At 37.3% G+C, this 18,907-nt stretch overlaps 1 protein-coding gene across 1 annotated transcript in view; it reads right to left on the minus strand.

The window, feature by feature from the left end:
- Positions 1-11,340: 11,340 nt before the first annotated feature.
- LOC124157529 overlaps positions 11,341-18,907 on the minus strand; it is a 62,326-nt gene continuing 54,759 nt past the window's right edge. The window contains exons 5-7 of the mRNA XM_046532338.1: positions 16,700-16,841; positions 15,550-16,517; positions 11,341-14,448 (exon numbers count right to left, since the gene is read on the minus strand). Of these exons, the coding sequence (XP_046388294.1) occupies positions 11,608-14,448; positions 15,550-16,517; positions 16,700-16,841 (3,951 nt within the window). The 3' untranslated portion in view covers positions 11,341-11,607. The remainder of the gene's footprint in view (positions 14,449-15,549; positions 16,518-16,699; positions 16,842-18,907) is intronic.

The following is an 18,907-nucleotide window of genomic DNA, read 5'->3' on the forward strand; positions in this document are numbered from 1 at the left end:
TTTATTTGTTCAATCGACGATTTTTCGACGTGTTATTCTGATAAGTCAGGGTGTTGATTGGTGGAGGGGGGCATAGTGAAGTAGTGTTGAAGTCTTAAAATTAACTGAGAGACGCTATTAAAACATATCTGACAGAAATAAGAAAGCTAAAATTAAATAATTATGTTGTTAATTTTCGTACATTAGCCACATAATCCCGGAGAACAATTGTTGATTCCTTTTCATTCAGTAACTTGACAGGAAGCGCGAGGCGTTCTAGCTTGAAGGCAATTGTTGTAGAAGAAAGAGTCGAAAAGCCGGTCGAAACGTGTGTCGGTCGTTGTTGGTGCTGTGCTCGCAGTTTCTCTGTGCAGATTTCCATGCTCACACATTTGCCTCAGATACACTGGACCTTCTACTTGTGTCCAGTTCTTAGTATTTCCTGCGTGATGTGTGACATTATGCTTAAGCATGGCGTTGTTGCGTCTAATTCATTTTAATAGCTTGGCACTCGTGCCACGGATTTCAACATGATCTCTCTTTTTTTCTTAAGGGTGTCTGCTTATTATTCAAGATAAATGTGCAAGACTTGAGGTTACTATTCGCGAACATAAAATTGTAACCACCTAATTATTTCAGCCTTCATTTTTTTACACATTACGTGCTCGATTGAAATCCGTCGTTGTGGTCGCTATAGATGGTCATTATTAGTCGAAAAGATTGTTATTTCCGTAATTGTTATTAAACCTTATTTTCTTTTGCATCATAATCAACCGAAATTCGCTATTCATAAAATCGCAGGTAAGTAGTCGATATCACGTCGAAAACTCATCGATTTTTGGACCATATAGGCATCGATCGATGTTTTACCATCAACGTTTTATCGAAGACTACTTTGACGTCGCATCGACGACGATTCGATAACTCATTTCTCACGGGGATATATCCTCACTTTTCGTTATAAACGCACCCGAAATTATTCACGCTAAGTATTATTATTCGTTCTAACTCACCATATCGTCGTTTTTATTTGGATTGGATAGTTTAGGCCGTAAATGCTGACATCGAATTTCTTGTTTAGTCTCAATAGCTTGTTTTAAATATAAAATTATATATCTATCCATATCTAAACCCATCCAAACCATATCCAAATCTAATGCCCACACGGTCATTAGACTTACTGCTGTAACTTACATGCCTATACATTAGATATAGGCGTCTAAGTTCTGCAATCTTCCCCTTCATATTGATTCATCTTAATATGTGAATTTCTTTTCTTATTTTAATAAATATCCTTTATCTCAGCGAATGATTAGGTAATGTACGATAGGCCAAAGTCCCATTGGAATGTAAGGAAACGATTGAGTCAAGGGCATGACATACCCTGCATTTCCATTGGCATTACGACTAACATGGGGTCAGTGGCGCAGCGAGGGAGGGCTTTTGGGGGATAAATCCCCCCCTGAGCTCAGATATTTTTTTTAAGTTTGATCTATTTTACTTAATTAATTTAGAGCAACAATACTTATAGAAAGTGTAAGGATAAATAAAATAACCCTCAGAAAGCCGTAAAACTCACCATTTTGAACCATTTATCTTAGACTTTCTCTGGGGAAGAGCCCCCGCACCTCTCGCTTACCCAGGCGGGTATTCCATACCCCCAGAACCTCCAGAAGCAGTTGCGCCTAAAACCCCCCTAGTCTTAATTCCTGGCTGCGCCCCTGCATGGGGTGACCACTAACTCAGGAAATTTGATGATATAGGGAAAAAAATACTGGAATTTAAAGAATTCGTGAACTGCTTGAAATACTGGGGAAAGTTTTGTTGGTAAAGTAGTTCAGTTTCTTGAACTAGAAAATATGGAAACGGGAAAAAATAATGTATGAATGCTGAAATTTCTGATGTAGCGGAACCGACCTATGGATTTGCGCAGTGGAATATCTATAATTCGGATTAAATTTTCAAATATCCTTAAATATGATGTGTGCTTCCCCGTGGTGGCGTGGTAGAGTTCTCGCCTGCCAAACCGAAGGTCGTGAGTTCTAGTTCTGCCTGAGTAGGTAGCTCCTACTCATATTCAGGATAATGGTGTTTGTGATCAATCAAATTAAATTGCTGAGTAGTCCCCGTCGTGAAAAGACCGCCATTTGTGCTTTTTTCGTGGCGGATGTGTAATGGAATAATTGTGACCACCGTGAATAGGGTAGTTTCCTTCATCAAAGAAAACGAAAGGCATTGATTGCGATTCGTTACCCACCATTAGTGTATTCATAATATACAAATTATTTGGCTTTAGAAATCCCATTTTAGACGAATGGCAATGGTCAATTTTAACCGCATTTGGAAAAGGCCAGATTGGCGCCTATGCGATGCCACTCCACGTGACGTCACAGGGACCTAGTTTCTATACGAGTAGATAGGAGTTTTACATCGTCTGAGATTACCAATGCATACATGAGGCACAGAACTCAGGGAAACATGTCTTAATAATCACCTATTAAAACTGCCTATGGTCGGAAAGTTTTCTTCTAATCATAAGGTAGTAATAATCCTTATTTAAGCCAAGCGCTACCGCTACCTGATAGCAGCCTGCATCTCAGCGGCGCACACATCCTCGCCCCAAGGTCACCTCACATGGCGACAGCGGGAACCAGAATGACGTAACGTGGCATTTTCCCAGCATTCATACTTAGTCGTCGCGTTTTCACGCGCTTGAAATTTTTCACTTTTCATTTAATCGCAAAAAATAGATATCGAAATTTAAAAATCTAAAAGCATGAAATTCGTACTCCAGGAGTAATAATCTTTCGAATTAGGCAATAAAAAAATAATAGGAAACCACCCTATTAATACTCTCAGCTTTACACATGGCATCTCACCCTGAAACTATACTGCCTGCTGTACACACTTATGCTTCCCCTGAAATTATACTGAGTGCAATGCATATTGTCGGATATCCTGATTTCAAATTGTCCATCTACACTTTTAGAAATAATACAATTAATATTGAAATATATATTACATTAAATCCATCCATCGCAATTGGTCATCTGGTTAACTGTGGTAAATCCCTATGTTTCTTGAGAAATTTGTTGTCATTCAGAATTATAAAGTAGAACCAAAAATGCATTAAAACTGTGAAATAACCAAAGAAAAATGAAAGGTCATTAGGAAAACCATAAAAATCTTTTATTTTTATAACTGACTGGATGCCCTTGGTTTGGCAGAAAAAAAAAACCTTAATGGGGTTCCAAACCATAGAGCATAGAAGAAAGAATTATTGAGAGGATTAGGGAAAAAGTTGGTGGAGATATTTTTCATGTGAGTGCTTCCTCGATAAAGTGGCCACATAGTCATCTACCTCCTCATTGTTTGGGAAATGTGTCAATGAAATTTTTGTTCTGTATGCCTGGCTAGTGCGAAGGACCAATGAGATAGTAATTTTCAAAATACATATAGGTACATGCAGCGTGTCTAAGGAAAGATCATGTACTAATGATGGTAGGAAAATATCTTCTTCTGCTGCTGCTTCTGTTCTGATATCCTACATTATGAGAAGAACAGAAAAATATAGATGCATTTGGTCAAAACAAATCAAACATCATACCTAAAATATCCAACACTTTATGACGACACTATTCCACTTGTTATTCTGTTAAACACACTCATCTGCATTTTAATCCATCAGGAACCGAAAATGACCACCATCCTTCCACATCCCCTATCCCAACATGACTTCTCTATATGCAGCCACAATACAATGTCTGGATGATACATAAGTACAGTCATTCTTCTTTTACCTGCTCTACTCTCTGCCCTTTCCTGCTCCTGCGTCACAATAGACCAAGAGGTGGTGCCCAATCAGAGCTACTACTTCAAGTATCCCATCCCCAGTCCAATGAGGTAACCGTAACAATTTTAAGTGGTTAATTGAGAGAGTGGTTCATTATGGAGATAATGTTGGGGAGAAGGCTTAACTCAAGATATCATTGAGAATAAACGTCAGCTCTTTGTAACCCATCATACTCTTACTCCCAAAAAGTTTTGCTAGTTAACTAGGAGAGGGGTTCATTTAGGAGGTAATTTGTGGGGGAAGACCGAACCCCTGATGTCATTGAGAACCACCACCTCCAACATGTCTTTTTGTTAGCCTTCTTCCCTCTGAATTCTGGTGTAAAATCTCCTTCAGCAAACATACCTCCTCCTTTCTTAGGATATATCCAGCATACCTGATTATTCTGGATCTCACTTAAGATACCAGGATTTTTTAGAGAATCCCAATTTTTCTGTTTTTTTTATCCTCTGATGTTCTTTTTTGTGCATGGGTCTTTAGATTTTCCATGTACGATATTCTCAAATGCTTTATTCTTCCTTTTTTACTCGTTTTATACTTCTGGCTCTTTTGTATAATTTTTATTTGCTGAAATCACTGCAAGTATTTGAAATGGCTTGCTTTTTAAAACTCATATCCATTCCATTTGCAAAGGTTGTATGTTTCAGTTCATGTGTTTAAGATGTATTGATACAGCAATGGGTTGGGTTGCAACCCCCATATTCCATCCAAAATCCTCCAAATGAATTCCAACCTCCCTCCTATATTATCCTCTTAAGGTCTCTTCATTTGCTATCTGAAAAAAAAAGTTTGAAACTCGTAGTCAGAGTGTACATATCTTGGTTAATTTCTGACCCTTCAATAATCATTTGTTACCCCATGAGAGTCACTTGTGAATGGAGTTTCAGTGGAAAAATAGCTCACCTTGATAGACTTGGTAGACTTGAGCCTCCAATTCCCACCAGATTTTTTCCACCAAAGTGATTTGAAGAAAGAGCTTCTAATTCCCTGGTGAATATTGTGGGGATCAATAGGAAGTGTTCCAAGTCTACTAAAATGCTCGGTAGCTTATTTGATTAGACCTCTCAGTATGATAAATAAATGTAAAAAACTTTGTAATTTGACAAAAATTAGGTAATGTGGAATTACAAGGTTTTTTTTACATTTCATTGTGTTGAGTTGATTCCATGAAGTCACACCCAAGAAAATGAATTCTCTCGGCATAAGTTTTGGGATCATGGATGGAGTTCAAGTGAAGGCAATTTTTCCGCTGTTGGTTCTTATGCTCAACATCAAAAGACGTGTTCTGAAAAAGTTGTGTTTTTCAAACAATACATACATTCATTGGCACTCAAGAGGAGGGGTACCAGTAGTCACACTTACAGACCCTAGTGGATGTTTGGCAAATGATTGTGTTTATTTTCTGCTGTTTTCTTTTTTGTAATATTAATTCCAATTTTTGTACTTTGAACTAGGATTAAAGAATCAAAACAGCATAGAGTAATTAACTCTAATAATTGGTACACATGGAAGCCAAGCAGCCAATGGATACCACTGATTGTACCATAAAAATTAAAGCCTTGGATGTATGAGCATTAAAAGTTGGAATTAAGAGGTGTGTGCCTAGGTACCCATTGATTTCATATCATAAATTTATGGAATAACCTAATAAAGATTTATCATATTTCAGATTGTGTACTCCTTCCTTTTTAAGTCAGTTTTGCCTAAGTTGTGTAACCTCTTTCTTTCTAACCCTCTTCAATGCAAAGAGATGTTTTATAAAATTCCATTTCTGTGAGCCTGCTGATATTAGTGTCGTGGTACGTCTCATTTTCTAGTTTAATCTCCACGTTGTAGGAATGTAATCTATACAAAATATATTTACTCTTCTTGAATCTCTCATCGATATCTTCAAGATTTATGTACTGTTTATATACTATTGCCATTTTAATTCACAAAAATTTCAAGAGAAATCATGCAATCTACTTTTGGAGACTGTGTTTTTTCTCATCTACTATACTCCAGCCGTCACATTTGAGTAGCTTACAATTTTGAAATATTCATCATGCATCATATTAGTCATTTACCATTAAAGACCACCACTGTAGCCATGCCACTGTATCTTAATTGCTTCATGGGTAATACCCACCTTCTTGTTGCTGCTGTAAGCCTTTCTCTTTTATTTTTGCTCTTCCATTTTTCCTATTTCTTCTGTTGAATATCTAGCTGTCCAATTAATGTGTACAATTTTCTTGATCGCTCATAAAATTTTAACTGTTAGGGGCCATTTCATCCTGCTCCCTCTCAAATATCAGTGCCAGTTATATGGGTATAATACTTTTCAAAGAGCCAGTTTCTGATGGAATTAGGAACCCTCAATTTAAAGATCCAAACCCAGCTTGTCTTTTTCACATTGTGTATATAAGCCAATATGCATTGTTGGTATTGCCAAGAGGATATAGAGGGCAGTAACTTCCTCCCTCACTAAATGTGGATTTTGTGGGAAGGATTTCTTTCTAAGTCTACTGGATGGGTTGGAAACAAGGTGAACTGCCTCATCTGGGGATTTTCAACCCTTTTACTGCTAGTGGGTTGATATATTGGCCCTCTCTTGTTGTGTGGAAACTGCCACAGAGGAAAAATTGGTGTCCACAATGCAGCAGTTATCAGGGTGATTGATATAAATTCTGCAGCAGGAAGTATCAGCCCATACTGAACTTCATTTTTTTGTGATGAGTGTGAGAAGGGGAAGAGGTGGTGAGCGCAACAGAGAAGGGATCTATTGGAGATGTGTCAGTCCATAGGACTCAATACGGTAGAAAAATGGTTGCTGAAGAAAAAGGACAGGGGGAGGGAGATTGGAGGTATTCAAGTTGCTCTTTGGAGAAAGAATAGAGGTGTTGAGATGTTTGGTGAGAAATAATTTATGAGTGTTTTTTATATGGTGAGTGGGTAGAGAAAGCCGCTAGAGAAGATGAGGAGGAGATAGAGAGGGGGGATGAAAAGTGAACTGAGGGAAGAGGAGAGGCTGAAAATCATGTTAGTGGGAAGGATGTTGCCTAATGTGAAGGGGGATAAGAGGTTTCATGGACATAATGAATAATAATTGAACATATAACCATTGAAGAAAGAAAATTAATATTAGAAGGGGAACAGGTAGGAGCTATTAAAAAAATGTTCTGAAAAATGAATGGATGAAAAATTGGATGTTTTTCTCCAACATCACCAAGAGAATGTAACAGTCTTTAGGAATCAATAATAGTAGCTTTGCCCAAAGTAAGGATTTTTTTTGCATGGCATATGAATGTCTCAAGTACAACTTGATGAAGCTGTATGCATCACCAAAAGGAAAAGATAGTGCATAAATAGATTAGCACTGAAATGTCTACATAAGCTTTCATTGCTTTGCTGTCATGAACAAGCAAATTTGTGTAACATTTTGAGCTATCATTATATTATTTGATGGTTGTGTGAAGGAGTTTAACCCTCTCCATCCTAACCCATGTGATACTGGCCCAAGAAAATTCCCCGTTTAATTTAAATTTGTCCTGGAATGGACCTATTTATCTGTCAGATAAAATGCTCTCTAGTGCTGAGCTATTGAAGCTGACAAAAATTATAGTTTTTATTTTCAACCATTAAAATACATAGCCACGTTTCAATGTGTGAAATAAATTATGTATTACCTAATGGGGAGTTAAATTCCTAAAGACTATTACATTCTCTTGGTGGTGTTGAAGAAAAACATCCAATTTTTCACAGAGAGGAATTGCTGCAGTGGCATCTTCATTTTTTTTCTACTCTCCCTACTTTATTCTTTTCTGTGACCATTCAGCTACAATAGCTGGGTTGCAAGTCTTCCACTCTGTGCAGGAAAATTGGTCAAGAAGGCCTCTGCCTTTTTTTCTGCGTGGAGGGGCAGAGCATGAAAAAGACCCTTGTAATAACACTTCTATGCTTCTAACTTCTTCCATCCAGTCCCTTAATCATGTTGAAAGGATAATGGAAGGACAGGCCGATACTGCAAGGGATTGCCATGTGACTCTCAGCAAGCAAGAGAGGGACAAGTTTGGGTAATAAAGGAGCATTGTCAATTGTCCCATTCATAAAAGGAAGAGATTGAACCATAGAGATAAGGAGGATCTGGGTAAGCAGGCCAGAAGATATGGTCATGACTTCCTTTATTTTTTTCCTGTCGCCATGGATACAATTGCACTTGTATGTTTCCTGCTCCTGAAAGGTCAAGAATCAGCACTCACAAATATAAAAAATTTTTTGTCTATATTTTTGCGAGACTATATTGCTATTTCCAAGAAAAAGGCTCTACTACTATAGGCTTCTGATCCATCCTAAAACTTGCAAAAGGATCATTTTTTATTAGAGCGAAATGGAAAATTTTAGATATATTTTTCCAACTTCAACACCTTCATATTAATTACTTTCCTGGTACAGAATTAAAATGATTTGCAATGCGATGTTAAACACAGAGTTAGATACATACCTTTGCTACATCTTTTTTTTCTACAGCCTATGTATCCCTGCTCTGATCAGTTCCATTAGCTCAACTAATGCATTCTATGTATGTATTTTTGTATCACTCAATTATCAACTATATTCTCTTTCTCTACTATCTCATGCACTCTCAAATGGGCTATCGCCAAAACTGCTGGCCAAAGGGAGATAATTTTCATCTGAAATTCCTCTATCTCCTTTACATTGGAGATAAGATGGGACCAACCCTATTGGAAATTTCTTATAAGAAAATTTCTTATCAGAAATTGGACATATTTCTTATAAGAAAATTTCTTATAAGAATTTTTCTATAAGAAAATTTCTTATCAGAAATTGGGCATATTTCTTATAAGAATTTTTCTTATTAGAATTTTATTATAAGAAAATTTCTTATAAGAATTTTTCTTATAAAAAATTTCTTCTAACTATCAGTTACAAAATGTTATTTATTACAAATTTTCTGATGGAAATATTTATTATAAATATCATATCAACATGCTTAAAACACTTGCGCAAACTTCTATAAAAAGCTACATAAGATTTACATCCCTACTGAGAGTACAAAGTTAGTATTATACCTAATTCAATCCATATGTAGACGCCTATATCTTATACAGCAAACCTAATGATTTCCCATGAACCAAATGTAGATGTCTATCATCAGTGTACATCAAAAAGGACATTGAAGCTCTGTAAAGTTCACCTGGCTGGCCAGACAAGGCGAGATACCATAGAGGTCTTTCAGGGCATGGGTTCTGTATAGGGTTAATGTCCCCACATGCTAAAAGAAACTAAAATCAATGAAACCAACGATAGCCTAGAATGATGGACTGATAATTGAATACAACTTTGGCAATCATTACGCAATGAAAGATACAGGAATTGCAATATGGAATATGATTTAACCTGGAAAATTGAAGAAGCAAATGAAATAAAATTCAAGTTCCACTGGAGATAGGTATTTCAAGAAATTATATGGGAAGGAAGAGTAAAATTTGATAAATAAAATGCATATGAGCAATGTTTATTTAAGATACCAGAGAGAATGAGACCTCTACATGCAGATTTGGATAGATAATGAAAGAAATAAGCAAAGCAAAATGGAATTTGATGCCATTTAGGAGAAAAGAATACGTAGAATATGGCTAACAATAAGTGCAAGATTTGGGGAAATTAATAGGAATCACAGAAACACTGATTGAGAATAATAGTTGATGTATTTTCCATAAAATAATAACTGTGCAGATGTTATTTAGGTTTACTCATACATATTCATTCTCTCCAGAGACGACTAAATCACTCACTTTGTCCATTGAAACACTGTTTTCATTAAAACTTCCACTTATATTAGATATGTCACAATCTGAAAAATATACAAGTCTATCTAAATTAATGATGAAAAGTTTAAAATTCCACGAAACTGTCTGTTTAAGGTAACATGATTTTAGGAATGCCAGTTTTGTAAGACTTACCAAATGAGGTCAATGCCTTATTTTTGTTAGAAGCACACGACTCATTTCATTAAACAGGTCACACAAAAACATGGTGAATGATTAACATATAAAAGCAATACCTAGCAACCTAACAACCAAACAAGGTTTCCATGGCAACCGTATCCTGCAACGTATGCAATCGTAGTATACATCGTGCTTATTCATGGCCCATATCAAACTTCCATCGGTTAAGTAATCTATAGACTCGAAACAGACAGATTTTATAAGTGTACAATTTTTCGTGTGCTCTTTGGGATATATATTAACAAGTCTCATAAGAAGAAGCCTCAACTTCTTGGAACCATTTATGTCAAATACATTGCTGAAAATGCCAATAAATTAGCAGAATATTACTTAACAAAGAGTTATACATTATTTCCAAAAAAATCTTATAAGAATTTCTTAAATAATTATAAATTGCCAACATAAGTTACGGTGACTTAAATGCATGCCGGATAAAAACCTGAAAGTTATGTGACCTGCGCAACATTCTTATAGAATTCTATAAAAAATGCAAAGTTCTTATAAGAATTTCTGTAAGACTTATAGAATCCTATAAGAATTCTGTAAGACCTATAGAATCCTATCAGAATTCTGTAAGACTTATAGATATCTATAAGTCTTACAGAATTCTTATAAGAATTTCTGTAAGACTTATAAGAAATTTCCAATAGGGAAGGCTGTAAAGAAGACCACCAAAGGATAGATATTCTCAAAGTGGTTGTAAGTCATTCATAGTCGAGCTAGAGGTGGCCTACTGATCTCCTCTGAAATTTACATATCATGAACGGAACCCATTCATTCTCACCAGATATCTCTTCTCATCAAATTTGAGAATCCAAACAATAAATACCTCTTAGGTGATTTTTTAATCCTCTCATATTATTCCGTGGCCATAAAAAGAGCAAAAAACTGCATTGCATCATTTGGAAGTTAAATGATGTACTGTTTTGCATTGTTTGGGTCTTCAGTCCCTTGAGTTTTGGTGACAGAAATTAGGGAACTATGCTTCATGTCTGCGGAGCAAAGGTTAAGGAGAATCCCTGAGTTTGCAAAGATAAATAACGTCAAGTGGAAGCAAATGTCTGTAATCATAAAAAAGTGCCGTAAGCATACCAGGTTAGGTCAGCCAGCTTATGTGGGAGAGGTAGAACCAGCGGCTGTTTCAGAATGGTTAGGAAGAAAATGTGTATTAAATTTTGGTAAGGAAATATTTGAATGCTCATCAGTAACAAAAATTTTGCTCCATAACAAATGAGCTGGCATAGGGACTATTAGCCAAGAAATCTGCCTGTTTTTAAGGAGAGTGTTATTTGGTGTTCTAGGGAATGATTCCCGTTCAATTATATAATTTTGAGAACTGAACACTGAAACCATATCTTTTGATACTTGTTGTCAGAAGAGTAAGAAACATAGCATTTTTGAAATTTTGAAGTCTTTTCCTCTAACACAACAGAATAAATTGTTCCAAGTGTATGGAATATATATATAAATTATCTTTCCACATCAAATATTACGCATACATTCATACTATGTAACAATCTATTGTTTTACATTCTTAAAATACCACTGTCTCATTTTTCTTTTTTTACATCATATGATACATAATTACAAACAATCTTAATAATCTAGCAACAGATAAACTATGCAACAAATTTACAGTTTTTAATATACAAATTGCAATCATTTCTAATTAATTTGAAGTCAGGTGATTTACTTCATATCTGTGGATTTGTATAAACTTGGCAAGTTTAAACACTTCATGGCACAAGATTGTGATCATTAAGATTATTATGAATTGGCTGTCGCAAATGAGTGACGCTTGGGGTTTCCATTTACTCGGGGAAAGGCACCACTTTCAGAGTCTGTTGCGTCTTCCTCACTGGTAGCTCGAGCCTTTACCCTCTCTAAGCCATTCAAATTTCCCTCCGATATCATTTCAAAAAGTGCAGAGCACCTCTGCCGTTGACTTTGCAGCTGTTCAGCTTTTTGTGCTGCTGTTGAGAACACTCTGAAGCTTCCAAAGAATGAGTCAGTAGCAATACTTTCTGCTCCTGACTCACTGGCACCATCAAACACAGATTCTCCCTCACTGTCACTTGCCATATCCCCATCACCTTTCTTTGATTCAACCTCATTGTCTACTTCCATCTCAATCAAGGCACAGCTTCCCCGCCTTCTCAAACTCACCCTGCCTAGAGCAGATTCATCACTGCTGCTCAAATATCCTGAATCCTCCACTCTGAATTTTAAATCTTTCCTTTGAATTGGCTTGCCACCATTGTTCATAGCTTTTCTCAACTCACCTTCTAACTTATCCATTCCTCTCACCCTCACCTCTCTTCTCGACTCTTCCTCAGCTTCTCTCTCTTTTTCTCTTTTTTCTATTAGTCGTCTCCAAGTCCTTTTGTTGGCTTTCCCACTTTCACTATCTCCCACTTTGCCAACACTTACTCCTCCTTGCTTCTTGGGACTACCTGCTCTTGAATTCCTTTGCTGTGCCTTGTTTAGTTCTCGCTGGAGTTCTAGTGCTAGTCTTACACCTTCAGAGGCTAAAGTTTTTTGCAGCTTCCTTCCCTTTCTGCTTCCAGTGGATCCATTCTGATGAATCAGGCGGCTTTGATTTTGCAAATGATGCCAAAAAGAGAGCATGGATAGATTTTCTCCTTGGAAGGGTATCCCTTCATTGACAGTAGGAAAGGAGATATCCTTATCTAAAGAATCAAGAGGTGTATTGCATTCTTCATCATCTTCTGCAGTGTCAGCATCCTCATCCATGTCTTCATCATCATCCTCATCACAGTAAGGGCTTGTGTACAATCCTTCCTGCTTGAAATATCCTAAATTTGATGTGGCTTCTATTCCTGAAATAGAGTGGGTATTAGAAAATGGCTGTTGAGCTTGTGTTGATGTAGGGTAATGCATGTGATTTGATAACTCTTTTGCTTGAATGCTTGGTTGGCTCATTAGCTTAAATTGATTTTTCATTGGCGATGGGGGTGAAGGTTGTTTCTGCATCATCTGTCCATGCTTATTTTGTATCATTTCTAATTTGTTTTTCATCAAAGATGGTGGTGATGACGGTTTTTGCTGTGACTGCTCATTCCCTTTTTTTACTGGAGGCATTAACACGAGGTGAAGGGGTGAGGTATTTGATTGGTGTGATATTGGACTGTAACATTGTGGTTTAAAATCATAATAAGTTGTATCATCTTCTGGTGGTCTACGGGCCAATCTCCATGCAGGAAGGGCAGAGAGGTTGTGGTGTCTACCTTGCACAAATCCATTTTTAGAGGCAATATCACTTGTTCTTCTCCTCCTTTGTTCCCTTCGCCTATGCTGTCTTGCTTCATACACTTCCCTTAACGATCCATACGCTCGGGTTAGAGGTGATGCAGCTAGTACTGAAGCTAGATCAGTGGCACTTCCACTATTACTTACTGACTTAGTATTGCACACTCTGTCCAATGTGTCACTTCGAAAACTACCACTGGAACGCAAAGAAATTCGACGAAGTGGCCTCTCCAGGGAATCCATGTAGTTGCATTCATCAGAAAATGCACTTATTGATGCTGCACTATCATCCTCTGCTGAATCATCTGTACTAGTTTTCTTCCTATCTAATGTGTCCATCTCAAATGTTTCTTCCTCCTGTAGCAAATTTCGCCTATGGTTTGAAGGTGAGTCCTCAAGTGTTATTGTTAAAACTTCCTTCACTTCCATTTCCTCTACAGTCTCCTCAGCAATTTTTTCTCCTTGACCAATGGAATCCCTTATCCCTATACACCCATTCTTAGTATCTTTTTGGGTACTAACTGATCTCTGGTCATAATCTCCAGGAACGACATTTATTTCATCTGATTGTTTACTATTCCTATCTACAGTACCTCTGTTAGTGCTTCCAACTGTGTCATAAGTGTCATTTACATAGACTTCACTGACAAGACTATACCCATCCACTCTGCTAAGTAGTTCTGGTAATCTATAAAGTTTAACTGATGATGTTTCATCCACCAGTTTAGCCTCTGAGGCCTTGTTTTTTGTCGCGACCACTTCTGTGCTTGTTCCTACTCTTGATTTATTTGTCTTTTCTAAACTGTCAACTTCATAAACACCATTTTCATTTTTTCCATCCCATCTGCATGCAGCACTCACCCCACGCCGTACCTCCAGCTCCCTTATCACAGCATTCATGGCTTTCATTGTATCACTTGGCACAGTTTTGCCCTCTGCAAGAGAAGGCACTGGTGGGGCTCTTTGCTTCTTCCTGATGGGAGGTGGTGGGGATCTACCAATCTCGGGACCAACCTTTATTGGTAAAGAATCAGTGTTCACCTTGGATGTAGAATTTAAGCTGTTGAGCCATTGCTGAATAGCCTTGTCCCCTGGCTTGCAGGAATGTCGACTGTTCTCCCTCTTCAGATTGGGAAGGATGGCAATGGATGTATTATCTTGGGCCTTGGTAATATTACTGGCAACATTCTCACTTATACAATGAGCGTCTTCTTCTTCTTCATCTTCTGGTATACCCAAAAGACTGGGAGAAAATTTTTTTGCTGCCATCCGATGCCGAGCTAAAGCTATCACTTCTCTGATTTTGGATAGGAATTCTAGGGCTGCTGGTGGAGGTGCCTGAAATGTAAAGTATATTATATATATATGAAAATATAATATCAAAATATCAAATTAAAAAAATTCAATATCAAAATTTGGATGTAGCTAGCAGACAAAGGTTATGATGAGGAAAGCTGTTGGAAAAATAGGAGCATGGGCTGTTAAGATAATCATAGATCAAGATAGAATGAATGAATGTTCTAAGGCTGGCAGAGGTATGAATGGAAGAAATGGATGACTAAAAGTGTGCTACATGAAGTTTTTATGTGTATGGAAGGAGGAAGCTGTTAACCTAAGGTGACAATTTTAAAAGGAAAATGGGAAAGAGTGTTGCAGGCATAGCTTTACAAATTGTTGCTTCAAACAATTGTTGAAGGGCAGGTGGAAGGGAAGAAAGGAAGGAGTAGCACAGGGGCACCTTTTTGTATTACAAGCCATTTTTCATTGGAAGTACTGATGAATTGTGCAATTGCATGAGTGAGTCATCTATTATGGGGGCCAAGGATGTAGAATGATGAAGATTAAATGTATGGATTGATTGAGTAACGAGGAAATTCTAAGAGAAGTAGGAGATAAGAGAAGTCTTTTGAAAACCATCGGTAAAAGACAGGGCTATTTAATTGGCCACATCATGAGACACAATGATCTAATGTAAACAATTGTTGAAGGGCAGGTGGAAGGAAAGAACAGAAGGGGTTGGCCACATTTTAGATGCATATAGCAGGTGATGAAAGTATATAAATCAGAAGGATCACATGTGTGTTAAAATATTAGCCAATTGGAGAATTGAGCAGAGAGCTGCATGCAATCAATTTTAGGATTGACGACTGTTGATGATGATTGGTCATCAGGTTTGTAGGGGATGAGTTGTCATTCAAGGCCAGAGGGAGGGGAGGTTTGTCGCTTCTGATTAAAACCTGGAGAATCACTAATGAGTAGCAACCTGCTAGATTGCGTCATGTAAATAAAATCTTCCTTTTGAATTTCATCATACTAATTACAAATTTTTGAATGGAAGGATGTTAGCACTAGAAAAAGTGATTCTTAGAAATTGCCTAAGCCATTTCTGTTGTACACATTGTGCTGATTGATTGTGAGTTTAAAATTATGAATGCATACCTGTAGCAGTTCTGGCTCAAAGAATGCAGGGTTGAAGTACAATTTTCTCCTACTCTGTCCAAAGCTATCTCCCATTGCCGCTCCATTCATGCCCATCATGGCAGCCAAAAGAGCCTCTGGACTGGATGAAAATAGACTAGGTACAAATGGATCGTCTGACGTGATATCTGGTGGCAGTGAATCTGGTGGTTCTGTTCTCACATTGATTGCCAATTCTTGAGAAGCCAGAGCATTAGATGTTGAAGGAGGCTCAACTATGGATACATTTTCTTCTGGAAGCCTTTCAATTGGTGACAGAGAAGGTGCAGAGGAGTGCACCAATGCTGATGTTACTCTAAGCCAACCCTGAGATGAGTGATGGAAGTCTCTTTGACTACTGTTATTTGTGGTTTCTTCATCAGAGGAGAGGCCCTCCATGTTTGGTCCTACTTTATGCATCATTGGTGATGATGACACTGTTGATTTATGCATTGGTTCATCATCATTTGAATCTTCACTCCCTGGCTTATTTTCTTCATCTCTGCATCCACCTTTTCCTCCTCCTTGAATGTAGAAACTACTTTGCCTTTTTTGATGCTGTCTGCACTGGTGTAGAATGAGCAAAGGGTTTGTCTTAACTATTCCATCTGGGGCGGAGTTGGTGCCATCATCATTGGAGACTGATGAAGAGCCTTTCCTCCATATTCTTCCTCCCATGCATCCAATATGTTTGTTTAAATAAGAATTTTTTTCCTTATCCTCCGAACAGTTATTTTTCCTTGTCTTCTTTAGGTTTAAGTACAAGAAAACTGAGGTAACATAGATAGCTCCAAGAAATAGTGATGCTGCAGCAATAGCTATCCATTCACTTGATGTTAAGCTGCTACTTTCTCCATTTGAGTCACTTGCAGCATTGTTTTTAGAATTACTTCCAGCAATTAAGTCTGGCCCTGTTGTTTCTTGGCCATCAAAAGTCATCTCTCGAATTCCTGTAACAAAATGAAAGTAATTACATGAGTGAGAACTTTTTTTCTGTCTATTAACCTAGACCTGTATACTTGTTTTTATAGTGTGGGAAAAAAATAAAATATTTGGATGTAATCACCATTTTTTCATCTATATCCAAGCCCAATCATGCATTCATGGCCAATCCCCAATTCCAATAGCTTACCTTGGGTCATTGAGATAGTTCCAGCAACTCGAAAGCCAACACACTGGAGCAAGGGGTCATCCATATCATATGTAAGGCATGAAAGATGAACCAGAACCATTCGTCCACCTAGAAGTTCCCTTGTATTCAACTCTCCCATCCACTGGAAATGTAAATATAAATTGTTTTTAATTAAATAGGCCTAAAAATAAACATAAAGTAGTAAGGGAATTTTATTTGGTCACAATGAATTAAAAAGTTACTGATTAATGGATTAAGACTAGGATGATGTTGATTTTTATGCATATCTATTTTGCCAAATAAGCAATGTTAGCAATGCTATTTTCAAGTTATGGATGTTTCATAATTTTTATTTATAGAGGATTTTGATATGGGCAAATATTATTAGAGAAGTTAAGAAGCTTTAGGAAAAATAAAATTTCACAGCTCTGTTCGTTACATTTAAATTATAATCTTTTTTATCATTTGCTATTGGTAAATGCATTTCTTATAAGGTGGTGATGCCATGCAATGATTCAATGCCTTTACCCTGCATTCCATGGTGCAAGCTCTAACAAGGAAGATTGTGCCATGACAGTATTTAAATACTTAAGAAATATAAGAAAAGTTAGAGTAATTTTTGTGTGTTCGTCTGAACAGTGGCGCAGTGAGGGGGGGTTTTGGGGGATAACCCCCCTCCCCCCCCATCCCCCAGAGCTCGAGAAAATTTTAAGTTTAATCCATTTTACTTATTTGGATTGATATTACTCATAGAATAGTGGAAGGATGAATAAAATATACCTCAGAAAGCCGTAAAACTCACCATTTTGGACCATTCATCTTAAAATTCCTCAATTTATTAACCTCGCACCTATCGCTTGTCCTGGTGGGTATACCATACCCCATTACACACATCCTGGTATTAGTTGCACCTAAACCCCCCCCCCCCCCCCCAGCCTTAATTCCTAGCTGCACCCCTGCATCTGAAGCCCTCTGACTGGTGGAAGCACACTACCCAAAGCTACATACAAGATGTGTTAACAAAATAATGGGAATTTTAGTTTTAATGGGAATATTCATTTATTTGTCAACATAAATTTGTTGAAACCTTTAGTTATTTGCCTGCATAAATTCAGTTGCCTTCAAAATAATCTCCATTAAATATAATGTTATTGTGCCAGCACTTCTTCTGATCCTCAAAACTCTCCTCAAACTAGATCTTTTGGATACCTTTTAGCTCTGTCAGTGATTTCTTTCAACAACATCTGTGCCTATAAAATGACACCCCTTTAAAGTTCTCTTTATTTTTAGAAATAGGTGAAAGTCATGTCTGGTGAATATGGAGGCTGGGGCATTGTTACAGTATTGTTTTTGGCCAAAAATTTAAAAACAAGCAATGCAGTGTGAGCCGAGAATCGCCAAGCTCATGAAAACACCTTTCACCTTAGGGGTTGCCACAGACCAAGTAAACAATGAATACATCTGAAAGTTTTATCAAACCTCCAGGTCATGTAAACCAACATAATAAAAAAAGTGACAAAAGGAAAAAGTGACTCTCCAAACTTACAAGAAATTTAAAAATTTAGTTCCTGTTATTTTCTAAGTATGCCTCATATCAGCTAGCAATATTAACATCCAAATAGCATTTTCTTCCTTTTAATATTTTGTATGAGGAAAAATTGATTCTCCTTCAAATTCTCTTCTCCATTCCATCTGCAACAGTTGAAATTAACTTGAGCTTTTTGATCTCTTTTGAAAAAATTATGCTTAGGCAATTACATGATTGGTGCAATCTATACCACAAGTGGGTGCAGCATCCTCTCTGCTCTATGGAAATCTTGCTGTTTTTCTTCAATTTGTGGCTCTTACCATGAAGCGAAATGAGAAGTTAGAGAGACATAAAATTTATTGTGACTATGCTACTCGTAACCTATCTAATGTTACTGGAAGTTACGTGTGACTCACTAGTAGGTCACCCAGGACGAAACTAAATTGGCAGAGGGGTAAGCGTGATCCATATATGGGTCAGACTTTCGCCAGACTGGGTAGTGCCTCACAAAATGGCCAACCAAATACAACTTGGCCCACCACTTATGATCACTGAAAAACCTGTCGGCTCACAATTTTGAGTGAATTCATACATTCTGTGAGCAACACAACCTCAGGCATCATTTCAGATTGGAATATTATAATTTAAGTTGAAAAATGGTACCGGCGGCACCCAAAGGT

The sequence above is a fragment of the Ischnura elegans genome, chromosome 4 (genome assembly GCF_921293095.1).
Source record: "Ischnura elegans chromosome 4, ioIscEleg1.1, whole genome shotgun sequence".
Taxonomy (NCBI): Eukaryota; Metazoa; Arthropoda; class Insecta; order Odonata; family Coenagrionidae; genus Ischnura; species Ischnura elegans.